This window comes from Trichoderma camerunense, assembly GCF_050948025.1.
Source record: "Trichoderma camerunense strain CBS 138272 chromosome Unknown V8C40scaffold_9, whole genome shotgun sequence".
Lineage (NCBI taxonomy): Eukaryota > Fungi > Ascomycota > Sordariomycetes > Hypocreales > Hypocreaceae > Trichoderma > Trichoderma camerunense.
Genome location: NW_028145361.1, coordinates 1,147,708 through 1,167,665, shown reverse-complemented (window position 1 = coordinate 1,167,665; position 19,958 = coordinate 1,147,708). Strand labels below are relative to the sequence as shown.

At 51.9% G+C, this 19,958-nt stretch overlaps 5 protein-coding genes across 5 annotated transcripts; 3 read left to right on the top strand and 2 right to left on the bottom strand.

Moving 5' to 3' along the window:
• Nucleotides 1–667: 667 nt before the first annotated feature.
• On the top strand, nt 668–1,781 carry V8C40DRAFT_287672 (uncharacterized protein; the record flags this gene model as incomplete). Its single annotated transcript, XM_083222756.1, has 1 exon — nt 668–1,781. Exon 1 carries the CDS (start codon nt 729–731, stop codon nt 1,779–1,781), a length of 1,053 nt encoding a protein of 350 aa, XP_083073241.1. The 5' UTR covers nt 668–728.
• A 747-nt stretch (nt 1,782–2,528) lies between these two features.
• On the bottom strand, nt 2,529–6,323 carry V8C40DRAFT_287670 (uncharacterized protein). The gene has a single exon (XM_083222755.1). The coding sequence runs from the start codon at nt 5,733–5,735 to the stop codon at nt 2,709–2,711; it is 3,027 nt and encodes a 1,008-aa protein (XP_083073240.1). The 5' UTR covers nt 5,736–6,323; the 3' UTR covers nt 2,529–2,708.
• Nucleotides 6,324–6,400: 77 nt separating this feature from the next.
• Nucleotides 6,401–8,585, bottom strand: V8C40DRAFT_245769 (S8 family peptidase). The gene is made up of 2 exons (XM_083215979.1): nt 8,013–8,585; nt 6,401–7,942 (listed from the first exon to the last, which is right to left on the bottom strand). Exons 1-2 carry the CDS (start codon nt 8,376–8,378, stop codon nt 6,692–6,694), a joined length of 1,617 nt encoding a protein of 538 aa, XP_083073239.1. The 5' UTR covers nt 8,379–8,585; the 3' UTR covers nt 6,401–6,691.
• Nucleotides 8,586–9,001: 416 nt separating this feature from the next.
• On the top strand, nt 9,002–10,530 carry V8C40DRAFT_245766 (uncharacterized protein). Its single transcript, XM_083215978.1, has one exon. It carries the CDS (start codon nt 9,084–9,086, stop codon nt 9,789–9,791), a length of 708 nt encoding a protein of 235 aa, XP_083073238.1. The 5' UTR covers nt 9,002–9,083; the 3' UTR covers nt 9,792–10,530.
• An 812-nt stretch (nt 10,531–11,342) lies between these two features.
• Nucleotides 11,343–19,904, top strand: V8C40DRAFT_226937 (uncharacterized protein). Its single transcript, XM_083212281.1, has 5 exons — nt 11,343–14,314; nt 14,380–14,777; nt 14,852–15,329; nt 15,385–19,697; nt 19,761–19,904. The coding sequence occupies exons 1-5, from the start codon at nt 11,698–11,700 to the stop codon at nt 19,791–19,793; spliced, it is 7,839 nt and encodes a 2,612-aa protein (XP_083073237.1). The 5' UTR covers nt 11,343–11,697; the 3' UTR covers nt 19,794–19,904.
• Nucleotides 19,905–19,958: the final 54 nt, after the last annotated feature.

Genomic DNA, 19,958 nt, shown 5'->3' with positions numbered 1-19,958 from the left:
CGGTGAGTTGGAATTAAAATCGAGTGTAAATCCCCTTGGCTGCGCGTGTGAATTGAAACGACAAGATCAAATAGTCCAGTCTAAAGAGCTTGCTAGTATTATTGCTGAATCCGCACACAGTTTGCATACAATGCTTCGCAAAGAATTAGGACTTGAGATGGTATGAAATTGCAGGATGGTTTCAGTAACTATCTGGCCTTCTGACCGGAATATATGATTCCAATTCTACTTATCAGCTCAACAAACGGCTGTGTGCTTAAGCAGCTCAACAAGAGATGGCTATTTGCATTGCCAACTCACTCTGGCCGGAAGGCTACTTCTGTGCCAGCTCACTATTTGATGCAGTATCCCATGTAGAGTTGGAGTTCCCACATCCCAAAACCAACACTGAGCGCTCTTCTCCATACAAGCCTCTTGTGCTCCTCCAAGCATGAGCATAGCACGAAACGCCTCCTGGCGTCAACTGTACCACCAACAACTGTACCACCAACTGATCGGAGTGAATCAGGCTGACAGCATGACCAACCTCCTCATTTACTCACAAACGACCTCAGAAATGTTAAAGCAGGCTTGATGAATACAAGGTGGGAAATTGTTGATCCGTGTTCCGTGTCTTCGTTATAGATGTCAATGGTCCTCCCATACAAATATGAGATAACCGTCCTTACTTGTTGGTTTTGTTTTTGTTTTTCACAACAGTTGGAAAATATTAGCCGAAACCCAACACGATGGATGATACCATGGACGACACAGCACCGGCTCCCCCATTCTGGAGTGTGCTAGAGTTTACATACAGCGACCGCTCCACAGACTCCGAGTTCGTGATGATGTGTCACCAACGCCGCTTCGTCGTGCGTCTCGCCGTTGACAACTTCGCCGCGTCATCGCAACTGCGAGAGAGATACCTCTTTTTCTTGGAAGTTGCTGAACAATTTGAGCTGGATGGGTATACCGTGGACGACTTCTACGACTGGGTTGCCGAGCCAATGCTTCCCATTTTCAGAGAACTGTCGCCGAGTGATGATGATAATACCGGGTCGACGTTGGACGAGTTTCTTTTCCCCGAAACACAAGTCTATGTCGTGCTCGCAGATGGCGACAAGATGGTAGCTATACAACAACAAGAAGCTGAGGATATCCCACAAGTGTTTGGAGTCTCTTTCCCAGAGGACACAGATTTCGCGCCATGGCCAACCTTCGCACCGTCAGAAATCCGGACAAGTAACGAGCAGATAGGCGCCGGTCCATCACATACCCCAAGAAAGGTCTTTCTGAAGGACGGAACCGCTGCGTATTTGAAGCTCACAGACCCAGGAGATAAATCCATCTTGCTCCATGAAATCGAAACATACCGCAAAATCCACAACGCCCGTCTCGACAAAACCCTCCAAATCTCTCGCCTCATCGGCCTAGTCCAAATCAGAGACGACCAAGAGGTCATGGTATACGGCCTGCTACTCACGTACATCGACTGCGACCACATGACGCTGCGCTGTGCCGTGCAGCCAGAAACACCCGAGCACTTGCGCAACCGATGGGCCACACAGGTTGACGATACTCTCGCTCGACTACACGATGCAGGTGTTGTTTGGGGCGATGCCAAGCCTGAAAACGTCTTGGTTGACCAGCAAGATGATGCATGGATCATTGATTTTGGCGGAGGGTATACGGAGGGCTGGGTTGAGCAAGGATTGGCGGGAACGAGGGAAGGCGATTTGCAGGCCCTGGGCAGGATAACTGAGTTCATACGTACTTCAGAAGAAGAGCCCACAAGCATCTAGATTGTTTAGTACTTTGTTATGGTAAATGAGGATGATCACCAGATTTAGCATACTGGCACACGTGCAGTGTGTTTGCCTATGGCATCAGTTATTTGACGTTTGCTTTTCCCATCTTTCACAAAGCACTAACCAGGCTTATTCTTCTCGCCTTCTTGACAGAAAACGTACATTCGCTGGCTGATCTTCACCCAAATACCTACCAAGGGGGGGTGCCCCAGACTCGGGCTCATCCGTGTCGTTAACCCATAAGTCCATCAGCTCAGATATAGATTCTCTCACAAGGGATCGGATACGTAGCAGTAACAACATCTCTTGACTAGCAATCTCAGTGACTCTCAGCATTGTAAAGATTCCCTCCATTCAAATGTGCAGGCGGTCTTCTCATCTTGTTCTAGTGTTTGTCGATTTCATGGGCTCGGTACTCCGCACCTAGTAGTTACAGGTATCCAGGAACTACTAACCTAGCAATCTAGATGCTTGATACTTATAGAGTGCAGTATTGGTAAGATAAGAAAACCGTACTCCTATCTGATCTACGACATAGCTGTAAAAGAGGTGCCTGCTCCATTTTCCGTGAGTCTTTTACTACTTGTTCCCTCTCTCATGCCATCCAGTCGTAAGATGCTCCAACGATTACATAGTTGTCAGTCAGCATAAAGAACAGTACTCAACTTGGAAACGTCAATAGCAAATCTTGCGTGTTACACTCGTAAAGTCAACGTCAAAACTGCAGAGATTCCATCTAGCCTCTATTGAAACCATGTCTCTGTCGCCTAGCTACCTAATCTACCTAGTTATGGAAAGTCATGAATTCAGCAATATCGACTTGTTTGCTTTGCCAACACTAACACCTGCCATTCTAAATCATGCAGCATCCAGAAATAATATATGCTCTAATTCACCCCCCTTCTCATACTCCCTCCTAACTTAGACAAAGGCAGCCGACAGACTATCGCTGCTTTGTCGCGTCTGGCTACCCGCAACTCTCTGCTGCCGGCTGCTCAGAAACAAGTCCACCATCCTCCTGCTTCCCATGGCCTGCGCGTCAAAGTCTCGACGCCCCAGCTCATCAATCCCCGGGTCTGCTTCTGACCCAAGTTCGCCTGACGACTCCTCTGCCTTCCATACCCGTGGTGAGCCTGTCCTACTAACCCCAAACTGCCTCTCAAGAGCGGTTGTAAAACCTGGGCTGGACTTGGCCGACCCGTCGTATGCCCTCAAGCGAGTTCGTGAGCGTCGTTTGAGGCCGCGCGCCTCTTCTAAGAGGGGGTCGAATGGCCTAGAGCATGTGTTGAGAGAGAATGTTCGCGGCTCAATCACCAACGAATCAAGGTTGGATACACAAGTGTTGACGTTGGGCACTGAAGGGATGGTGCGTAGATTGTCTGTTGCAGCCATGGGCGAGGCGTCTTTGCAATATAGGCTTTTGGGTCGTGCCCCTGATACCGGTGGTGAGTTTTCGTTGGTGGTCGTAGACTTTGGCTGCCAGGGATTCGCAAGGAAAGACTGTTCTCTTGCCATCGCTGCTAAGATAGAGGGACCACGATAATCTTTGTTTGGCGCCAGCTTAGGTGGAGGGCCCGCACATGCTGCAACTTGAGGATAATCATCCGCATCGGGCTCAATCTCCGTCTCAATCTCTGCCTTCTCCCTGACATGACTAAAACCCTGGGGGGCAGATGAGGGCTCTTGTGGGAAATCAGGTTTCAGTGTCGTTGGGGGCGTCTCCAGCTTAGAAACATTGGCGCTGAGCCACGTCTTCCACTCGACAGAGCTGGCGGAAGAGCTATCTCGAGTATGGCATGCGGGTGGCAATTGCCGTCTTTCTGTGTTGATAAAAATGGTGGCATCTCCGTGAACTTGGTGCCCTGGCTCGTCTTCTGTTGATCTCGAAGCAGACGAGGTGCCATAAACATGGGGCGCATTCTCTTCACTAGAGTTGGAGTACACGCTCTCTGCGTATGTCACTCGCACATCATCATCGGAATCATCTTCTGTGCTTGGACGGCGCGTAGGCAGGCTAATCCCAGACAGAGAGCTGAGATCTTTGGCGTTGGGCGTTTGGAGCTGATCGTCTGCTTGGGCGGCCTTCATGCTTTCTTGCAGAGCCCGACGATATGGGCTGGTCGTACGAAATAGGTGGCATGTCGGACTAGCAAAAAAGGCCGAGCTTCGTCCAGAGAGCGTTGGTTTTTGGGATTCACTAGCTGCAAGTTGCTTTATATCGTTCCTGTCAGGAGACAATCCTGATCCCCCGCCGTAGCCCGGGCTGGAACAGGTCTCATAGCCGTATTTTTGCAGTGAATTCGAGGATTGATGTCGTCTAATGACGCTCTTTGTGGATTCCGAAGAGTAGTGCGATGCGGTCGACCCTTCGGTACTATCTTGGAAAATATCGTCCTCATACTGAACATGGCGGATTGTTTGAGCGGATCCTTCATATGTAGACTGGCGGGCTTGCCGTCTTATTGTCGAAGTGCTTCGCAGTGAATTTGTATCGACAGAATCTTGGGGCCTCTGGCCTTCGCCCGATGACTGATTTTGATAGCCATTCGTTTCTTTTAGTCTCTTCATGAGTGCTGAGTACACGCGGTCACTATTGACTATGGGGCCGGCATGTGACACGTTATTGTTATACATCGAGGGTTGGTTGTAAGATGAGAACGCAGCTTCCGTGCCATCTTGTTGAAAGTCAGACGGGTATTGTCGACTCCAGTTTGAAGACCTTGGACGATTTGCAATTGTGTCTGCTGTAGAGTTGGTCCAGCTAGTGACTCGTGATTTATCGTCATCGAGCGCATTGTCTTCAGCTTCAATGGTTCCCAAGCTGGCCTGCCGTGACCTGGGCTGTTGACTAGGTGGCACGGCATGGAAAGAAGGCATGTGGGAGACTACACGATAAACTGATGCTTCCTGGGGTAACAGAGCTGGTGTCTGGGCACGGTAGCAGCTACCATCATCCGACTCAAGGTCCTGGGGATGCTCTCCAGTTTGGTCCGCAAGGTCATCCCTATTCTTGGGACGACTAAAAAAGCCCTTGAGCCTACTCTTGAGTGATTTGGAGATTTTGCGAGCTTTTGTCCGCAATCCTGGCTGTTGTGAAGGGATAATAGGAGGAAAATTAGCACCGTAAACATGTTCTGAAGAGAGGACTGAACTATTGTTGTTGTTGCTCATCCGGAGAGATTTGGGGAAGCTAGTCGGGTTCGGAGCGTGCCTGTAACTCGACTGAAAGAAACTTGATGGCCGGCTTTGTAGGCGACTCGAGCGCTCTGACGGCTCATAAAGCTTGCTTTGTATCCGTTGGACAGTTTCATGACCGCTGCTGATACTGTCTCGAGACATGGATCTTTCACAGTCACTGGAGAGGAAGCCCATGGATTTGGGTGTTCTCAGCGTCGGTCCGCCAGAGCTCCGAAAGGGTTCGTTTTCTTTCCTGACTAGGGATGAATATCGCGGCGTCGGCAGCCATCCGTTGAACATTTCGGGTGGGTCGCTGTTTTCCATCGAATAGTTGGAAGTCTTTGCTATTGAAGGAGTATACATCGACCTCGACTTGCGTAGTCTCGCGTATGATAATGATGCAGCGTCCTCGCGTGGCTCAAACGATGGAGAAGAAAGATGGTGAGAGTCAGAGCCCACAGGACGCCGAGGCATATTTATGTTGCCCACCAAGGCCATACTTGCTCGTGTGGCTAATCTTCTCTGCGGCTGGGCGTTGGGGCCGACAAACCTCACGCTCTGTTGACGCTGCAAGCGTGAAGTCTTTCCGCCGCCATTGCTTTGTGGCTGGGCTCTGTTGTACGAGAGAGTTGCGGCGAGATACGCGTCTCGCTCGGCGACATAAGGTTCGATGCTCGTGAGTTCGTGGACTGGGTTTCGCACAATGGAGGCGGACGACCTGCTCCTGCTCAGGGGGCGGTTCTGGCTTCTGCAGCTGTTCCTGCGAAGCATTATCGCTGTTGTGGATTTCGAGGTTGCGCAAAGATGTTGCCTTTATCGTGATTGAATCGAACAATATGTGCAGTTTGATGACGATGATGGGCGTTGTGATAATGAGATGGGCTGGATATGCGAGAAGTATAAGATTTAGATGGATGGATGTGACTTTCCGGAGTCAAAAGAGCTCGATGGATGGATGAAGTTATTTTTGTCTTTTGTTTGTTGTTTATTGTGAGGAAGGAGGTGACGATGACGTCTCCTGTATCGGAAGAATCCATTTTGCTAGAGTACAGGGCAAGAGCCTGTTCTGCAACTCTGCTCCTGCCTGTGTTGTGAGTGTTTAGGTTTTGGCAGCTGGCGGCCGTTTAAATTTTGAACTGCCAGATTGGTGGTGCCAGGCAGGTATCTAAGTAGACTGCTTTACTTGACTGAGGATGAATAAAGGCACATACTTTGGAGATTGTCACTATGAAGATGCTCAGTACATGTTCTAACCTTTGTCTTGTTATTGTTGAGTCTCGAGAGTATAAGTGACACCCAAACACTGCAAAAGTTTAGTTAGGCTTTCACTTCGATGCCAAACAAAGATATGGGCAAAATACAGTTCGCCTACATACCTACGTTGAATAAAGGCATCTATCAGTCACAGACAGCAGTGAATGATGGGACACGGGAAATCGCATATGCAAACAGTTATTGTGCTCTAACAAGCAATTTATCAATTATATAATACTCCTGTACAAGCATTCCGTCTGTAAAACGTAGGACCGTGCAGTAGAATACAGAGTCAATGGCAAAATTCCATACTAAATCCGTGGCTTCACGCCCATAGTGCATGCCAAATACCCAAAACAAAAACAAGTCTCTCCTAGTACCGATCCATGAACCCTCGTACTTGATAATCTCATCGGCACGTTATGGCCATTACAACAAAATAAGGAAATAATAATATATGTGCTTCGAGATTCTTACTCAGAAAGCTCGGAGATGAACTCCTCAATCTCCTCCTCGACAAGGTCGTGGATCTTCTTGGCGAACTTCTCGGCCTTGGAGCCGAAGGTCTTGGCGCCCTTGACAATCTTGCCAGAGACAACCTCGAAGTCACCCTCGATGGCCTCCTCGAGCTCCTCGATGGTAGCGGGCAGCTTGGCCTTGTTGGCCTTGGGCTTGGCAGTGTAGCTGCCGGCCTCGATGATCTGGCTGTAGTTGCTGCAGCCAGCACCGTTCCAGGCGAGCAGGTTGGGGGTGTCAGAGGGGATGTCGGAGAGAGTGCCGACGGTGGCGACGGAGATGATGTCCTTCTTGAGCTTGTTGGGGGTGATGGGGGCAACAGCGAACTCAGAGTCGGTAGCAGGCTGGAGAGACAGGTAGTAGGCCAGGAGACCAGCAATGTGGGGAGAGGCCATGGAGGTACCAGAGATGGTGTTGACGGCGTACTTGGAGCCGATCCAGGTGGACTGGATGCTCAAGCCGGGAGCGAAGATGTCAGTGCACTTTCCGTAGTTGGAGAAGTAGGCACGGCTGTCATCGAGGGCAGAAGCACCGACGGTAACAGGCTCAGAGGCAGCAGCCGGGGAGTAGTTGCAAGCATCGGCGTTGTCGTTACCGGCAGCGACGGCGAAGTGGATACCGGCCTTGACGGCGGCGTTGACAGCAGCGTCAAGAGCAGAGGTCTTGCCACCACCAAGAGACATGTTGGCGACGGAGCCCTTGAAGCCCTTTCGCTTGCCGTCCTTGGCCTGCTTCACGGCCTCCTGGTGAGAGATGGCAGCGAACTCGACGCCCTTGACGACGTCGGACATGGTGCCGGATCCATTGGATCGGAGCACCTTGACGGCGTAGACGTGCGCCTTCTTGGCAACACCGTACTTCTTACCAGCAACGGTACCAGAGCAGTGAGTGCCGTGGCCATTGCCATCCTCGTCCTCATCACCGGCAGGGATGGTCTTTCCCCACTTGGCACGACCCTCGAAGTCGACGTGCTCAATGTTAGTACCAGTGTCAATGATGTAGGCATCAACACCCTCACCACCCTCAGCGGTGTAGAGGTACTTGTTGAAGGAGCCAAAGTTGAGGGTATCTCGGTGGGAGATACGAGCAAGACCCCAAGGAGCCTGCTTCTCAGTCTCAGGAGTGCAAGAATCCTCAATAATGATGTTGTCCTTGGACTCGAGAGGAAGCATAGTGTGGACAATGCTGTCGCGCTCGATGTACTCGACCTGTAAGGTGGCAGAATTAGCTTTTGTTCATGAATCATGGCTGGAACTAAATGGGCACTGTAGAACTTACATCCGGGTGATTCCGGACCTGCTCGATGGTGGACTCGTGGAAGTGACCAGCATAGCCCTTGAAGCCGTCCATCTTGAAGGTGTGCTTCAGGCCGTCAAAGACGTCGTCTGAGCCGAAGATGCTGCTTCGCTTGCGGAGCTCAAGGCGCTCCTGCTCGCCGGAGCTGTGGACGCTCTGGAGCCAGTCGTGGTGCTTCTCGGCCTGAGCCTCACCAACGTGGTCCTTGAACTTGATGATGTAGGCATCGGGGATGGCATTGGCCTCAACGGTGCTGAGAACGGGAGCAGAGTTCTCGTGAATGGTGCCAATCTGGAAAGTGCTGGCCTGGGCAACAGCGGCCACAGAGAGAGCGACAGCAGTCCGCATCGTGACGATTGTGATGGATTTGTGATGAAAAACGGAAGAGTGTCAACCTGCGACAAATGGACCGGAAAGACTTGAAAAAGGCAGCGGAACAGACAGACAAACTCCTGCTTCCTCCTGCACGGGACGCGACGATGAAAGATGGGGAGATGGATGATGGAAGGGGAGAGAGATGATGGAAGAAGGAAGAGAAAGAAGATGGACGAGAAGACGAGCGATGGCGCGGTAGATAAGGGCGGCGGCACGAGGCTCCAGTGCTGCCTCAGCGGGCGTGAACAGTGAGCCGCGGTGACGCATCGCTGTGGCCGGGGTCTTGGGGGTCCGCCCAACTAGGTTTAGCCCGTCGTTCCCGGGGCGATGCGATAACGCAACGCTGAACCGCGCAGGTACTCAGCCTTGAACGGATTGGTACCTTTGCGCTGTTCTTTGGCTGCGGCGGTACCTTGCGCCCTTGGTCGAGGGAGAAGAGGTACAAAGGCTTACAGTGTGGCTTGACCCCGGTCGAAAAGTATCAGCTACAGGCACGACGCCAGAGTTATTCCAAGGTTTTGGTACATTTGGTACACAGGCCAGCATGGAACCATAAGAGCGCTCATTTCGGAAGAGTCATTGTTCCGTCACGACTACGAGTATGTACCTGGTATTGAACGCCCGGGGTGCCCAGACAATGGCTTCGTGACCGTTCTGAAGGGATGCGATGCCGATGCAATGCGAATCTACGAATGTGAACAGCGCATCACCGCCTGTCTTGGTGTCTCTCCGTCTTTATGCCCCAGACCAGCCAGCGAGTCCCTTGATGCCCTTTGGTTCCTTGCAGAGCAGTGGATGGAGGCCGCATCACGTAAGGCAAGGAGCTTGTGCCAGGTACATGGGCGCCACCGATCCCCTGAGACGGAAATCCCGGGCTGGCACTGTACGGGCGAGTGTCGTGTGCTGGTACCTGCGTGTACTCGTACACACTGTTCGCAAGGAAGAGCTTCTGGGAGAAGGACGCAAACGATACGCAAACGATGGCGGACGGTCCAGGGATCGATTGGCATCCATTCAGGGGCTCCCCTTCGGCAGCTGATGTCCTTGTGCCCATCCATGACTCTCCGTATCTACCGTTTCTCCGTATGTACCATCGCCAGCGCAAGCAGCTTCACAGCCTCCCCCAGCCTGCCAGCCTCTTTCTGCCAATCTGCCTCCTTGCTCCCCCAGCTCAACAAGACGATAAGCCCTGCATTTCCAGGCCACAGCGGTGCGCATCTGGGCCCATTCCCCGTCCTAAAATGCGGGGATAATTGTGGCTCCGATTGGTCGCCACTGCACCCGTTGATCCGCTGCGTCAAACTGGCCCGGCTCGTGCCTCTTGATCACGAGTCTCTCAGCCAATATTCCTCATGCCAATTTGGGGAGGGTTGGAGGGACTCGTGACGGCGGCCAGGGAAGTATTTGCCAACGCTGGTCCAGTGACGCCGTGCTGATCAACGTTATTTACTTCTAGCCGCGGCTGCATCTGGCTAGAGCCCGCTGTGCATGAGATGCGCTGTATTACTCAGTACAATACGGAGTAGGGAGGGAGTCACTGCTGATAGGTAGATTCGCCTCCCTTTCAACGAGATCAGATCCATCCCATCCAGACAGTTGCACAGTGCTTCGAACATGGGCGTCGTAAGCTAAAACGGAACGGTGCCATGTATAACGCCTTGTGCCTAATGTCTATCTATTGTATCAGCAGCCACTCTGTCTTTGTATTGAGTGTTTATGCCGTACCTGAATCTCAGCAATGTTCGCTATGCTGAACGTGAACAATGACGTTTGGATGCAAAGAATCAGGGACGCAAATGCCAGCCACTAGGTAGCGGAACAAGGCCGTTTTCAGAATTAGGCAGGCGGTGCATTGACGTGAGCATGACTTGCGTGCTTATCGGCCTAGATGACCTCAAGATTACCCTATCGTCAGGTACCGGGTACAAGCAGGTATCACGACAGCTTGGGCTTATTGCCGGGTACCTAATCCATCAAATAATATCGGATTCAAGGCACGGTACGAGTACGACGGATGGTGACGGGGACAGGCATTTAATGAGCAAGTATTGGATTGATGTGACACAGGGAGCGTCGAGAAACAGACCTTGGCCGTTTCAGCGCGGCTACAAGTGCTGGCCAATGCTAACAAGCGGCTGATGTTTCCCGCGTCCCGTGCGAGTACTCGTACATACGAGTAGCAGTACGAACTCAACTACTTCCGTACCGCTCCGTTAGTACTAACCTGGAATAATAATCTCAATGGATTTGAAGCTGTTTGTCTTCGTACTCAGCGCTTTGTCCAGCGCTTCATCAGCATAAATGCCCCCAAGTCCAGAGCCCCTTTCCATCTCAACGCTTCTCCTAACTCTGGCCCGTATTATCCATGGCCGCGATCGGCCGCTCGCTCTCCCAGCATTGCTCCTAGGACTTGAATATTGTGCACGTGCGACTCGGGTCTGAGCTGAGCACTGCGTTCGTTACAATGGCTCCTTTTCCTTGCGGGCGTTTTATACATGCATGCACAACACAGAAATGCCTAAGCTGCATAGAGAGAGTCATCATGGCAGCGTCTGCTGGTATCTGTACAGTAGAGAGCGTCCAGAGCTGCATCGATAACCAGCCCCAATGCCCAACGTCAGATTGAATCTGTTATCGTCGTTAAGCCATCTCCCTCTCCCAGCAAACAATCCATAACTGCAGCATTGCCGTTGCCATTGCCTGTACATACATACGGGGTCCAGACTACTGTACCTCTGCATGCATGTAGGACTCCCTAAACTTCATGCTATCGAATCATTTACGGGCCCCTTATCCACCAGCCACTGCGCGATAAGCACTGAAGCCTGCAGTGCAGCTCCTGAAGGCCTGAAGGAGCCGTTTAGTGGCTCGCGGCGGGGCTACTACTGTGTCCACTAGCCGCAATGCCGAATCTCAGCCACGTTCAAGGCTGACGGCGGATTGGCTGGCAGGCTGCAACATCCAGAGCTGGGCAACAAGTGTCGAGATAATCGCAGCAAAGCCGCCCAACCACGCCGGATCACTGCTTCACGCATTGGAAATACCGATTCGAACGCTGCCTTGCCCTTCTATCGTTTGCATCTCTGTAGGGCTTCTCTCGCAGGGCCACAGCCTTTCTATCGGCCAGCTGACCGCCCGCCCAAGAGCTTCATGCGCCCCGCGCCAGAGCTCCGAGCTGCCTGTTCATCTTGCCCTTCAATGCTGTTGCGGATAGTTGGCGGCCTGGACCCTTGACGGGCCCTGGAGGGCAACCTAATAGGTATTGGCATGAGAAATTGGCCGACACGGGACCATGGCGACTCTTCCCACGCGATATCGATCGTCGACCTCGGCGTCAGCTACGGCGAGCCCGAACCCGAAATACATACAAGTCTTGCAGACGCTGCTCGATGACCTTGGCCACCAACAGACCTCTCGAAACGACGATGGCTATCCCGAAATCCCCAAGCTTGTCAAGGGCCTGCGAAACGTGGCCCAGTTGATAGCTTCCACTCCTGCGGCTTCAAACCAAGATGCCTTTCGACATGCCGGCGGCTTTGAATGCGTCCTCGACGTCCTCCGCAGCTTTGCGGGCTACCATGACCCGCGGAAGCGGAACCAGGCTGAGATGATGTCATTATTCAAGCTGCTCGGTGCGTTCCTGAGCGTCCTGTCAGCCGCATTCCGAGACCACTCTGGGAACAAGAGGTTCTTCCGATATCGAGTCGCAGGGGGCGGATGGGAGGCCCTGGAACAGATCATTGCAAGCATCGGCCTGGGAGGGGCGGAACCCGACGCTTGGGTTAGCTGTCATGTCTTTGGCAAGCTGCTGGCTTTCTCGCTGGACGACGAAGCTTTGGACCTGCTCTGCCAGTCTACCGCAAAGGCCCTGCGTGCAGATGTCGAATCCGAGACCACACCTGGCGACACCCCTGAAAACGATGCCGAGGATGCAGCTGACGAGCAATGGGATCTCGTGCTTGCACGCTCCGTTGGAAATATTGGCCCGAGTGTGCGCGAGGTGGTTACTCCAAAGACGATAATACGTCATCCGGAGCTGCTCAGAGCTGTCGTGAGCTTCTGGCGTGCTATTCCGAGGTCAGAGAACTCGCCGCCAAGCCCCTCTTCCCTCATTGTTGTAGAGACAATCCTCAGTGCAGCATCCGTCTCGATTTACAACCTTGCCGCTATCCATTCGACTGGCGTTCTCTCTCAATTCCTCGAGGCTGCCTTCTCCCCCGAGTCTAACTTGTCGCGGGCTGAACATGGGACTGTCCTGGACTTGTGTCGATTGCTCATGCATCTCGGTGTGAACCAACCTGCCGATGTCCAGTTTCTACTATCGGCACCCGGCCCCGAGGCGGCCAACTTTTTCCTAGAAATGACATCTAAATATACTGGCCCTCCCTTTTTTCAGTTTGACCTCTCGCTTCATGGGCACTCATCGCTGGAACTCCCGACCCTGGGCCGCCCATTCCCCCCTCAATCCACGGCTGGATACACGTTTGCTGCGTGGATACGTGTCGACTCTTTCGACCCAACTGCGCATACCACTGTCTTTGGCGTCTTCGATTCCTCCCAAACGTGCTTTGTGCTCATGTATTTGGAACGAGATACCCACAACTTTATTCTCCAGACTTCAGTCTTCTCCAATAAGCCTAGCGTGCGATTCAAGTCGGTAACGTTTCGTGAAAAGAAGTGGTACCACGTTGCCGTTGTCCATCGCCGACCAAAGACAATGTCGGCCAGCAAAGCGTCTCTCTACGTCAATGGCGAGTTTGCTGAACAAATTCGCTGCAATTACCCACATGTGCCCCCGCTTGCAAACGGAAGTACGGAAACATTTGCCTCGTTCAACTCCAATCAGAACAAGTACAACCCCGTCCAGGCATTCCTTGGGACACCCCGCGATCTTTCGAATCAGAGCGGCTCGGGTCTCGTCTTTTCGAGATGGTCGTTGGCATCTGCCTATTTATTCGAAGATGTTCTTAGTGATGATTACATAGCCGTTCATCATGCGCTTGGCCCACGGTACCAAGGCAACTTCCAGGACACCCTGGGTGGCTTCCAGACGTACGAGGCGTCGGCCATGTTGGGCTTGCGGAATGAAATTGTTCATTCTGGTAAAGACGAGAACTCTGATATCCTCCGAGCGGTGCGTGACAAGGCAAGCTCACTATTGCCGGAAGCGAAGATCCTGCTTGGCATTCTCCCGTCTGCTACCTTTCCCGAAAATGTGCAATATATCGATACCGGCGTTCTCCGCGCTCTTCCTCGCGCATCTACTCGCAATCTCTTCCGCATGTCGAGCAAAGAAGCATCTCCATTGGCCATAAACTGTGCTGTTCCAAGTCTCACGGATGCACTGTTTAGACCCCAAGGCATTGCCTCCTTCCGAGGAACTCCGATTGTAGCTGTTCCATCTTACTTTGACGAGAACCTTTGGCGTCTGGCCGGCTTTACCCCATTGGCCCTGAAGCTCCTGGAAAAGGCGACGACTGTCGAAGAGACCATTCATGCTATTGAAATCATGTTCCATTGCATCCGCAGGAATTGGAGAAATAGTGAAGCAATGGAGAGAGATAATGGATACAGCATCTTGGGCATGCTCTTGCGGTTCAAGATCGGATATGGTTCTGGCGCTGCCGGCGAAAACGCACAAATCTCTCGGCTTTCAGCCTCCCAAGAGGAGCGAGAAAGCCTTGCATTCCGGATCCTCAGCCTGATACTGGGCTTTGTCGGATATAATCATGCTGAACCCATTGAATCTTTCATCATCAACCCCTTAGCTTATCGCATCCTGCTGATCGACCTGGATATTTGGCGCAAATCAGGGCCGCGCGTCCAGGAGCTCTATTATAAACAATTCGTGACTTTTGCCGTTAACAGTAAACATCATGACTTCAACAGTAGGAGGTTGATACGTATGAGTGAGTAGCTTGGCCGCTTCCTCTTCTCAGAATCAACAGTGCATTCTAACCGTTGCTTGCTCCAGGAATTGTAAAGCGGCTGCTAGATGCCATGAAAGGCGAGGCCATTTCTGAAGAAGTCGTGCCGCAGTTCATGGGAGCTTTCGAAGCGCTCGTGAGATCGAATCTAAGCCAAGAAGTCATGAGATCCCTGTCACTTTTCATTACGTACGCCTTTCATTTACCCGCCTCGGCAGGCTCGCGAACCCCGAGGCTGTTTTTGAATACTTCACGGTCAAGTACCCCTGGCCCCTTCAAGCGGGGGGCTGTGGATGGAGGTGATGGCAATGGTCTGTCCTATGGCGCAAGAACCGTATCGAAAAAGCAACTTGGAACCAAGGTTCTTAGCCTCTACTCTAGAATCCTGTGCGAGAAAGGCAACTTTAACAATATCAAGAAGTTTGCAAAGACGGTCACGAATAAGGTGAGACACAAGCTATGCTCCATCCGAACAGCATGCAGCGGCTTAGGACTGTTTACTGATATTTTGACATTTAGTGGCTGCTGTATCTACTTGCTGATGATGACTCTGAAACTGTCGTCCATGGGTGCAAAATCCTCGCTCGCCTCCTGGTTGTCCATGGATCTGCCTATACGTCAAAGTTTGCTGGTAAATCTGGCGGGTTTACGATTATGGCAAGCCGACTGAAGAGATTCTGGGATGTCCCACCTCTATGGACGATTTGCTTTTGCATCCTGTTTGGGCAGGATGTGGCCGATGTCAACTTTGATAGCAGGGCTGACTTCCACACCCTGGCTGAAAAGTTTGACAAGCGCAAGGTTGTCTATCCTGAGTCGCTGGTTATCATCACATCGATGCTGCAGCATGGCTTAAAGGATGTGATGAAATACCAAGAAGACCCGGATTCTCCAGCAACCAATCTCTCGCCATCTCACGCATTATCTCGACCCACCTCTGCCTATGACTCTAGGCCTAGGGCGAGCTCAGATCTTGTCAGAGGTGTGGAACCTAGGTGTAAGTCTATTCTTCTGTGTCCTTTACAGCGAGTATTTTCTGACCAAACTTGCAGTAATACTCTCTCGAGAAAGCGTGGGGGCACATGCCGGCTTCCTTAAGAATGCCATACAAGTTTTGCGAAATCTCCACGAGCGATCATCCGAATTCCGAGACTTTGCTCTGTCATCCGAGTGGATTCGGCTGCTTTTGGCTGCTTTGTACCCGGTCATAGTCAGCGCCGATGCCGTCACCCCTGATGTGGAGTTGAACTCTCGAGATTCTGCTTTGACTTTTGAGGGTAGCGATGTCATTATCCGACCCATGGGCGGCAGCTCTATGCCAGCACCCATCGTCAGAACAACCAACATCGATCTCGTGCCATCGCCACAGTCGACGCCGCCAAAGGGAACACCTCTTAGAAGGGCGTCGTCATTCGTTCTCCTGACTGCCCAGAAAACCGCGTCAGAGGCAAAGCTCGCTATCCCCCTGACAAAGCCTCTGCCTCAACAGCAAAAGATCATTGGCGGCAGCAGCGCCGGCGATGCCATTGTGGATGGGATTACTGACTTGGTAATGCATGTCTTCATGGATCAAATATTCGTTCGCAAGGAGTTTTCGGGATTCGGTCTCTTCACTAAAATGCCTCCTGGGTTTCAGGAGCATCAGGCATACTTTGAATCGTACATCTTGAAGAGAGCGATTTCCGAGGTAACACATGTGATACAGACGAGACGCGAGGGAATATGCGAGCCAAGGATTTTGACAAATCTTGGACGGCTTTGCACCCATCTTTGTGAAGCAATTTTTGAAGGATGGTTCCTAAACGGAGCAGAAGCCATGATTGACTTTAATGGTATGCTCTTGGAATTTTTGCAGCGGCCCGAGATTGCGGGGTTGAAGAGCGTTCGTCTGTGCAGCCCAGCTATATCGACCATTCGCAGCTGTCTCTTGAGGACTATTTTGCTCAAGCTCTCGGATTTGGATAGTCAAGAAACCTCAGAGGCCGAGGCCAAGGAGTTTATGAACAAGTTAGCCTACTGGCAGATGTCTATTCTGGGCTGTTTAGGGGCCGATGATGAGTACTTGAAGCTGTTTTGGTATCAGCTTTATACAAAACTCATCGACGATAAAGCCTCGATCCGCGGCGCTGCTGCCAACTTTCTCCGCATCATTCTCGTGCAAAAGCCCGAGGAATCGATTGCCTTGATTCGATCGTCTTCAGCACCCGAGCAGCGGCAAATTGTTCGTGATTTTGAAAAATTGACAGAGATAGACGACGAGTCATTTGTACTTTGGGTGGACAAGCATAGACCGGCGTTGGACATGCTCTTTTTTGGCGGCATGTCAAAGACGTGGGAAGATTTCGTCAGCGCGGAGAACCATCGCACTTTTGAGTCTGCGAAATCACGCCTGACAAAACGCAAAGACAAGCTAAAGACTTGGAACATAGAGGTGGTTGGGGCGGATAGAATTCTTCTCAACCATGAAATCGGTAATAGCGCATGGATGAAGAGCATCTACAACGCGGAGTATTTCAAGTATCAGCGTCTCATGCAAGACCAGCAAGATGATTTGGCTTTTCTCACAGCAGGCTATAGAAAGATGGAACGAGATCTGCAGCGGCCCGGGGCCGTGTTCAGCATATCCACGGCGCCAAAGTGGAAGCTGGATCGAACAGAGGGTCGAAATCGTATGCGCCTGCGTCTTCTCCCAGACTACCCAGTTGGCGAGGACAGATATCAGCCCAAGGCCAAAGGCAGTCTGCCATCGACCAGTGCTTCTTCTGCTACAACTCCTACTACCACTTCTGGAGCTACTCTGAGCGCCGTCCCTGTTTCGCGAGACCCGGCTGCTGTAGGGAGCCGGCCACCTACGCGTTCCGGCGCTATTCTAGATGGCGTCAATGATAACGATTCAGCGTCTCTTACTATGGAGCCTGAACCGGTCTCCGATAATCCAGAGCCTGGGCTCACGGCAGAGGATGACTTTGAGCTTGTTGATGACCCGAATGAGCCAAACGAAGGCGACGAGAATTTTGAAGATAAAAACCGCAAGGTCATGCGGCGTTTGGAGCACGGCGATCAAGTGCAAGCCGCATACAACATATCTCGCGTCACGGGCCTCGAGGCCAGTGAAGGCCTTTTGATAGTAGGAAAGGACGCACTGTACATCATGGACAATGTGTTCCAGTGCGCCAACGGCGATATTGTGAACGTGTGGCAAGCACCGCCAGAAGAGCGCGATCCTTTTACGCAGATCGTGACCGGTGCCAAGACGCTTGAGAAGCGGCAGAGCGCTGGTGGTCGAGAACAAGAGTCAAGACATTGGAAGTGGCAGGATGTGATTAGCGTCTCGAAACGCCGATTCCTCTTCCGGGACGTTGCCATTGAAATCTTCTTCACTGACGGCCGAAGCTACCTCCTTACCACCATTAGCACTGGACTTAGAGATGGCTTATTTGCTAAGATGTCGAGCAAAGCACCGCACACCAGCGCTGCGCATGCGCTGCCCAATCCAGAAGATGCATGGAGGTTTGATATGCTCAAGGGGTTTGAAGACTCTCCACAAGGCCTGGGATCTCGGCTCGGCACGCTGTTTAACGCATCGCCGTGGACTTCCATCATGAAGCGGTGGCAGAGGGGTGAAATTTCCAACTTTCACTATCTCATGGTGGTAAACACCATGGCTGGGCGAACCTTTAACGATTTAACCCAGTATCCAGTCTTTCCGTGGATTCTGGCTGATTACACCAGCGACGATCTCGATCTGGAGGATCCGAAAGTGTTTCGAGACTTGTCAAAGCCCATGGGTGCCCAGACCGTTAACCGCATTCAAGGCTTCATCGACACTTATAGCGCGCTTGAAGAGATTGGACAGACGCCATTCCACTACGGCACCCATTACTCGTCTGCCATGATTGTCTCCTCGTATCTGATCAGACTGCCACCCTTTGTACAGTCCTATCTTCTTGTTCAGGGAGATAGCTTTGACCACGCAGACCGACTATTCCAATCGATTGGCGACGCCTGGACTTCGGCATCATGTAACAACAAAACCGATGTCCGAGAACTGATTCCCGAATTCTTTTGCCTCCCCGAATTCCTGACAAACATCAACGGGTACGATTTTGGGCGTCGGCAGAGCAACGGTGTCCAGGTTAATAACGTTGAGCTGCCTCCGTGGGCCAAGGGTGACCCTAAAATCTTCATTGCCAAGCACCGCGAGGCGCTGGAGAGTCCGTACGTGAGCGAGAGCTTGCATAAATGGATTGATTTGGTATTTGGCTTCAAGCAGCGAGGCGAGGCGGCGGTGGAGAATCTCAATGTTTTCCACAACCTCTCCTACGCTGGCTCGGTCGACCTTGATCAAATAAAGGACGTCAACGAGAGGGCGATTTCGGCCGGTGTCATTCACAATTTCGGCCAGACGCCACACCAAGTGTTCCAAAAGCCTCACCCGCCACGAGAACAGCTCAAGTCGTCTGTTAAAAGGCTTGACACGGCCATATTCTCCTTGGTATGCTTGCCGAATCCGCTGCTGGAGAGCCACGAGAGGGTTTCCACACTCATCTATGCGCCAAAGTTGGACCGCCTGCTGTGCGCCTCGCCATTCCGCCTCAACCTCCCGCCATACGACAAGTATTTGGAGTGGGGTTATGCAGACAACAGCATCCGTTTCTTCTTTGCCGACAATCGCAGGGCGGCCGGGCTGTTTGAGAACCTTCACATTGGCCAGATCTCTTGCGCGGCCTTTGCCGACTCCAAGACGCTTATTACTGCGGGAGAAGACTGCGTCGTTTCCGTACATGCTCTTCATACAGCACCTGGCAAAGCGGTGGAGCTGATTCCCAAATCGAGCCTCTTTGGCCACAAGACGCCGGTGACGGCCATTGCGGTGGGCAAAGCTTTTAGCACGTTCGTTACGGCTTCGTCGGATGGGCAGGCTTTCCTGTGGGATCTTAATCAACTGTCCTTTATTCGCAAGCTACCTCTTGTGCGCCACGTGGAGTGCGCGCAAATCCACAACGTGTCGGGCGACATCATGCTATGCTCGGGACCTAACGTGCTCCTGTACACTCTCAACGGCGGCCTTATCCTAGAACAAAACGTTTGCTCGGACTCGGAGGACTATGTCCACTCTTGTGCCTTTTACGAAGGCGCTGGCAATGAGTGGCTCGAAAATTACCTCATCTTCACGGGACACCGCGGAGGTATCGTCAATGTATGGCGCAAGAGCGTGGTGGGTGGGAAATGGACTCTGGAGCGGCTGCGACGGCTGGACCATATTGATTACACGAGCGACAAGGGAGAGAACACGGCGGCCGGCATTACTTGCATTAGCCCGATGCCAATGTGTGTCTACACTGGAGACGATGACGGGCGAGTAGTAAGTTTCATGTTTTATAATTCACAAGTGGCTACGATTTTTTTTGCTAACAATGGCGTCCAGTATGAGTGGAATTTCGCTGGCAGAGACAGGTAGAGCCTGAGCATGCCTCGCCGAACATCTGTAAGAAACATTCGTCGCGCCGTGTCGCGGTCTGGATGAAGTAAAATAATTAGAGGGAGGAAGATGAAGTTGATTTTCCTTTTGTGTGGTGCTTCAACGGGGGGGAGAGAGAGAATAATTAGATTTTTAAAGGGGCGC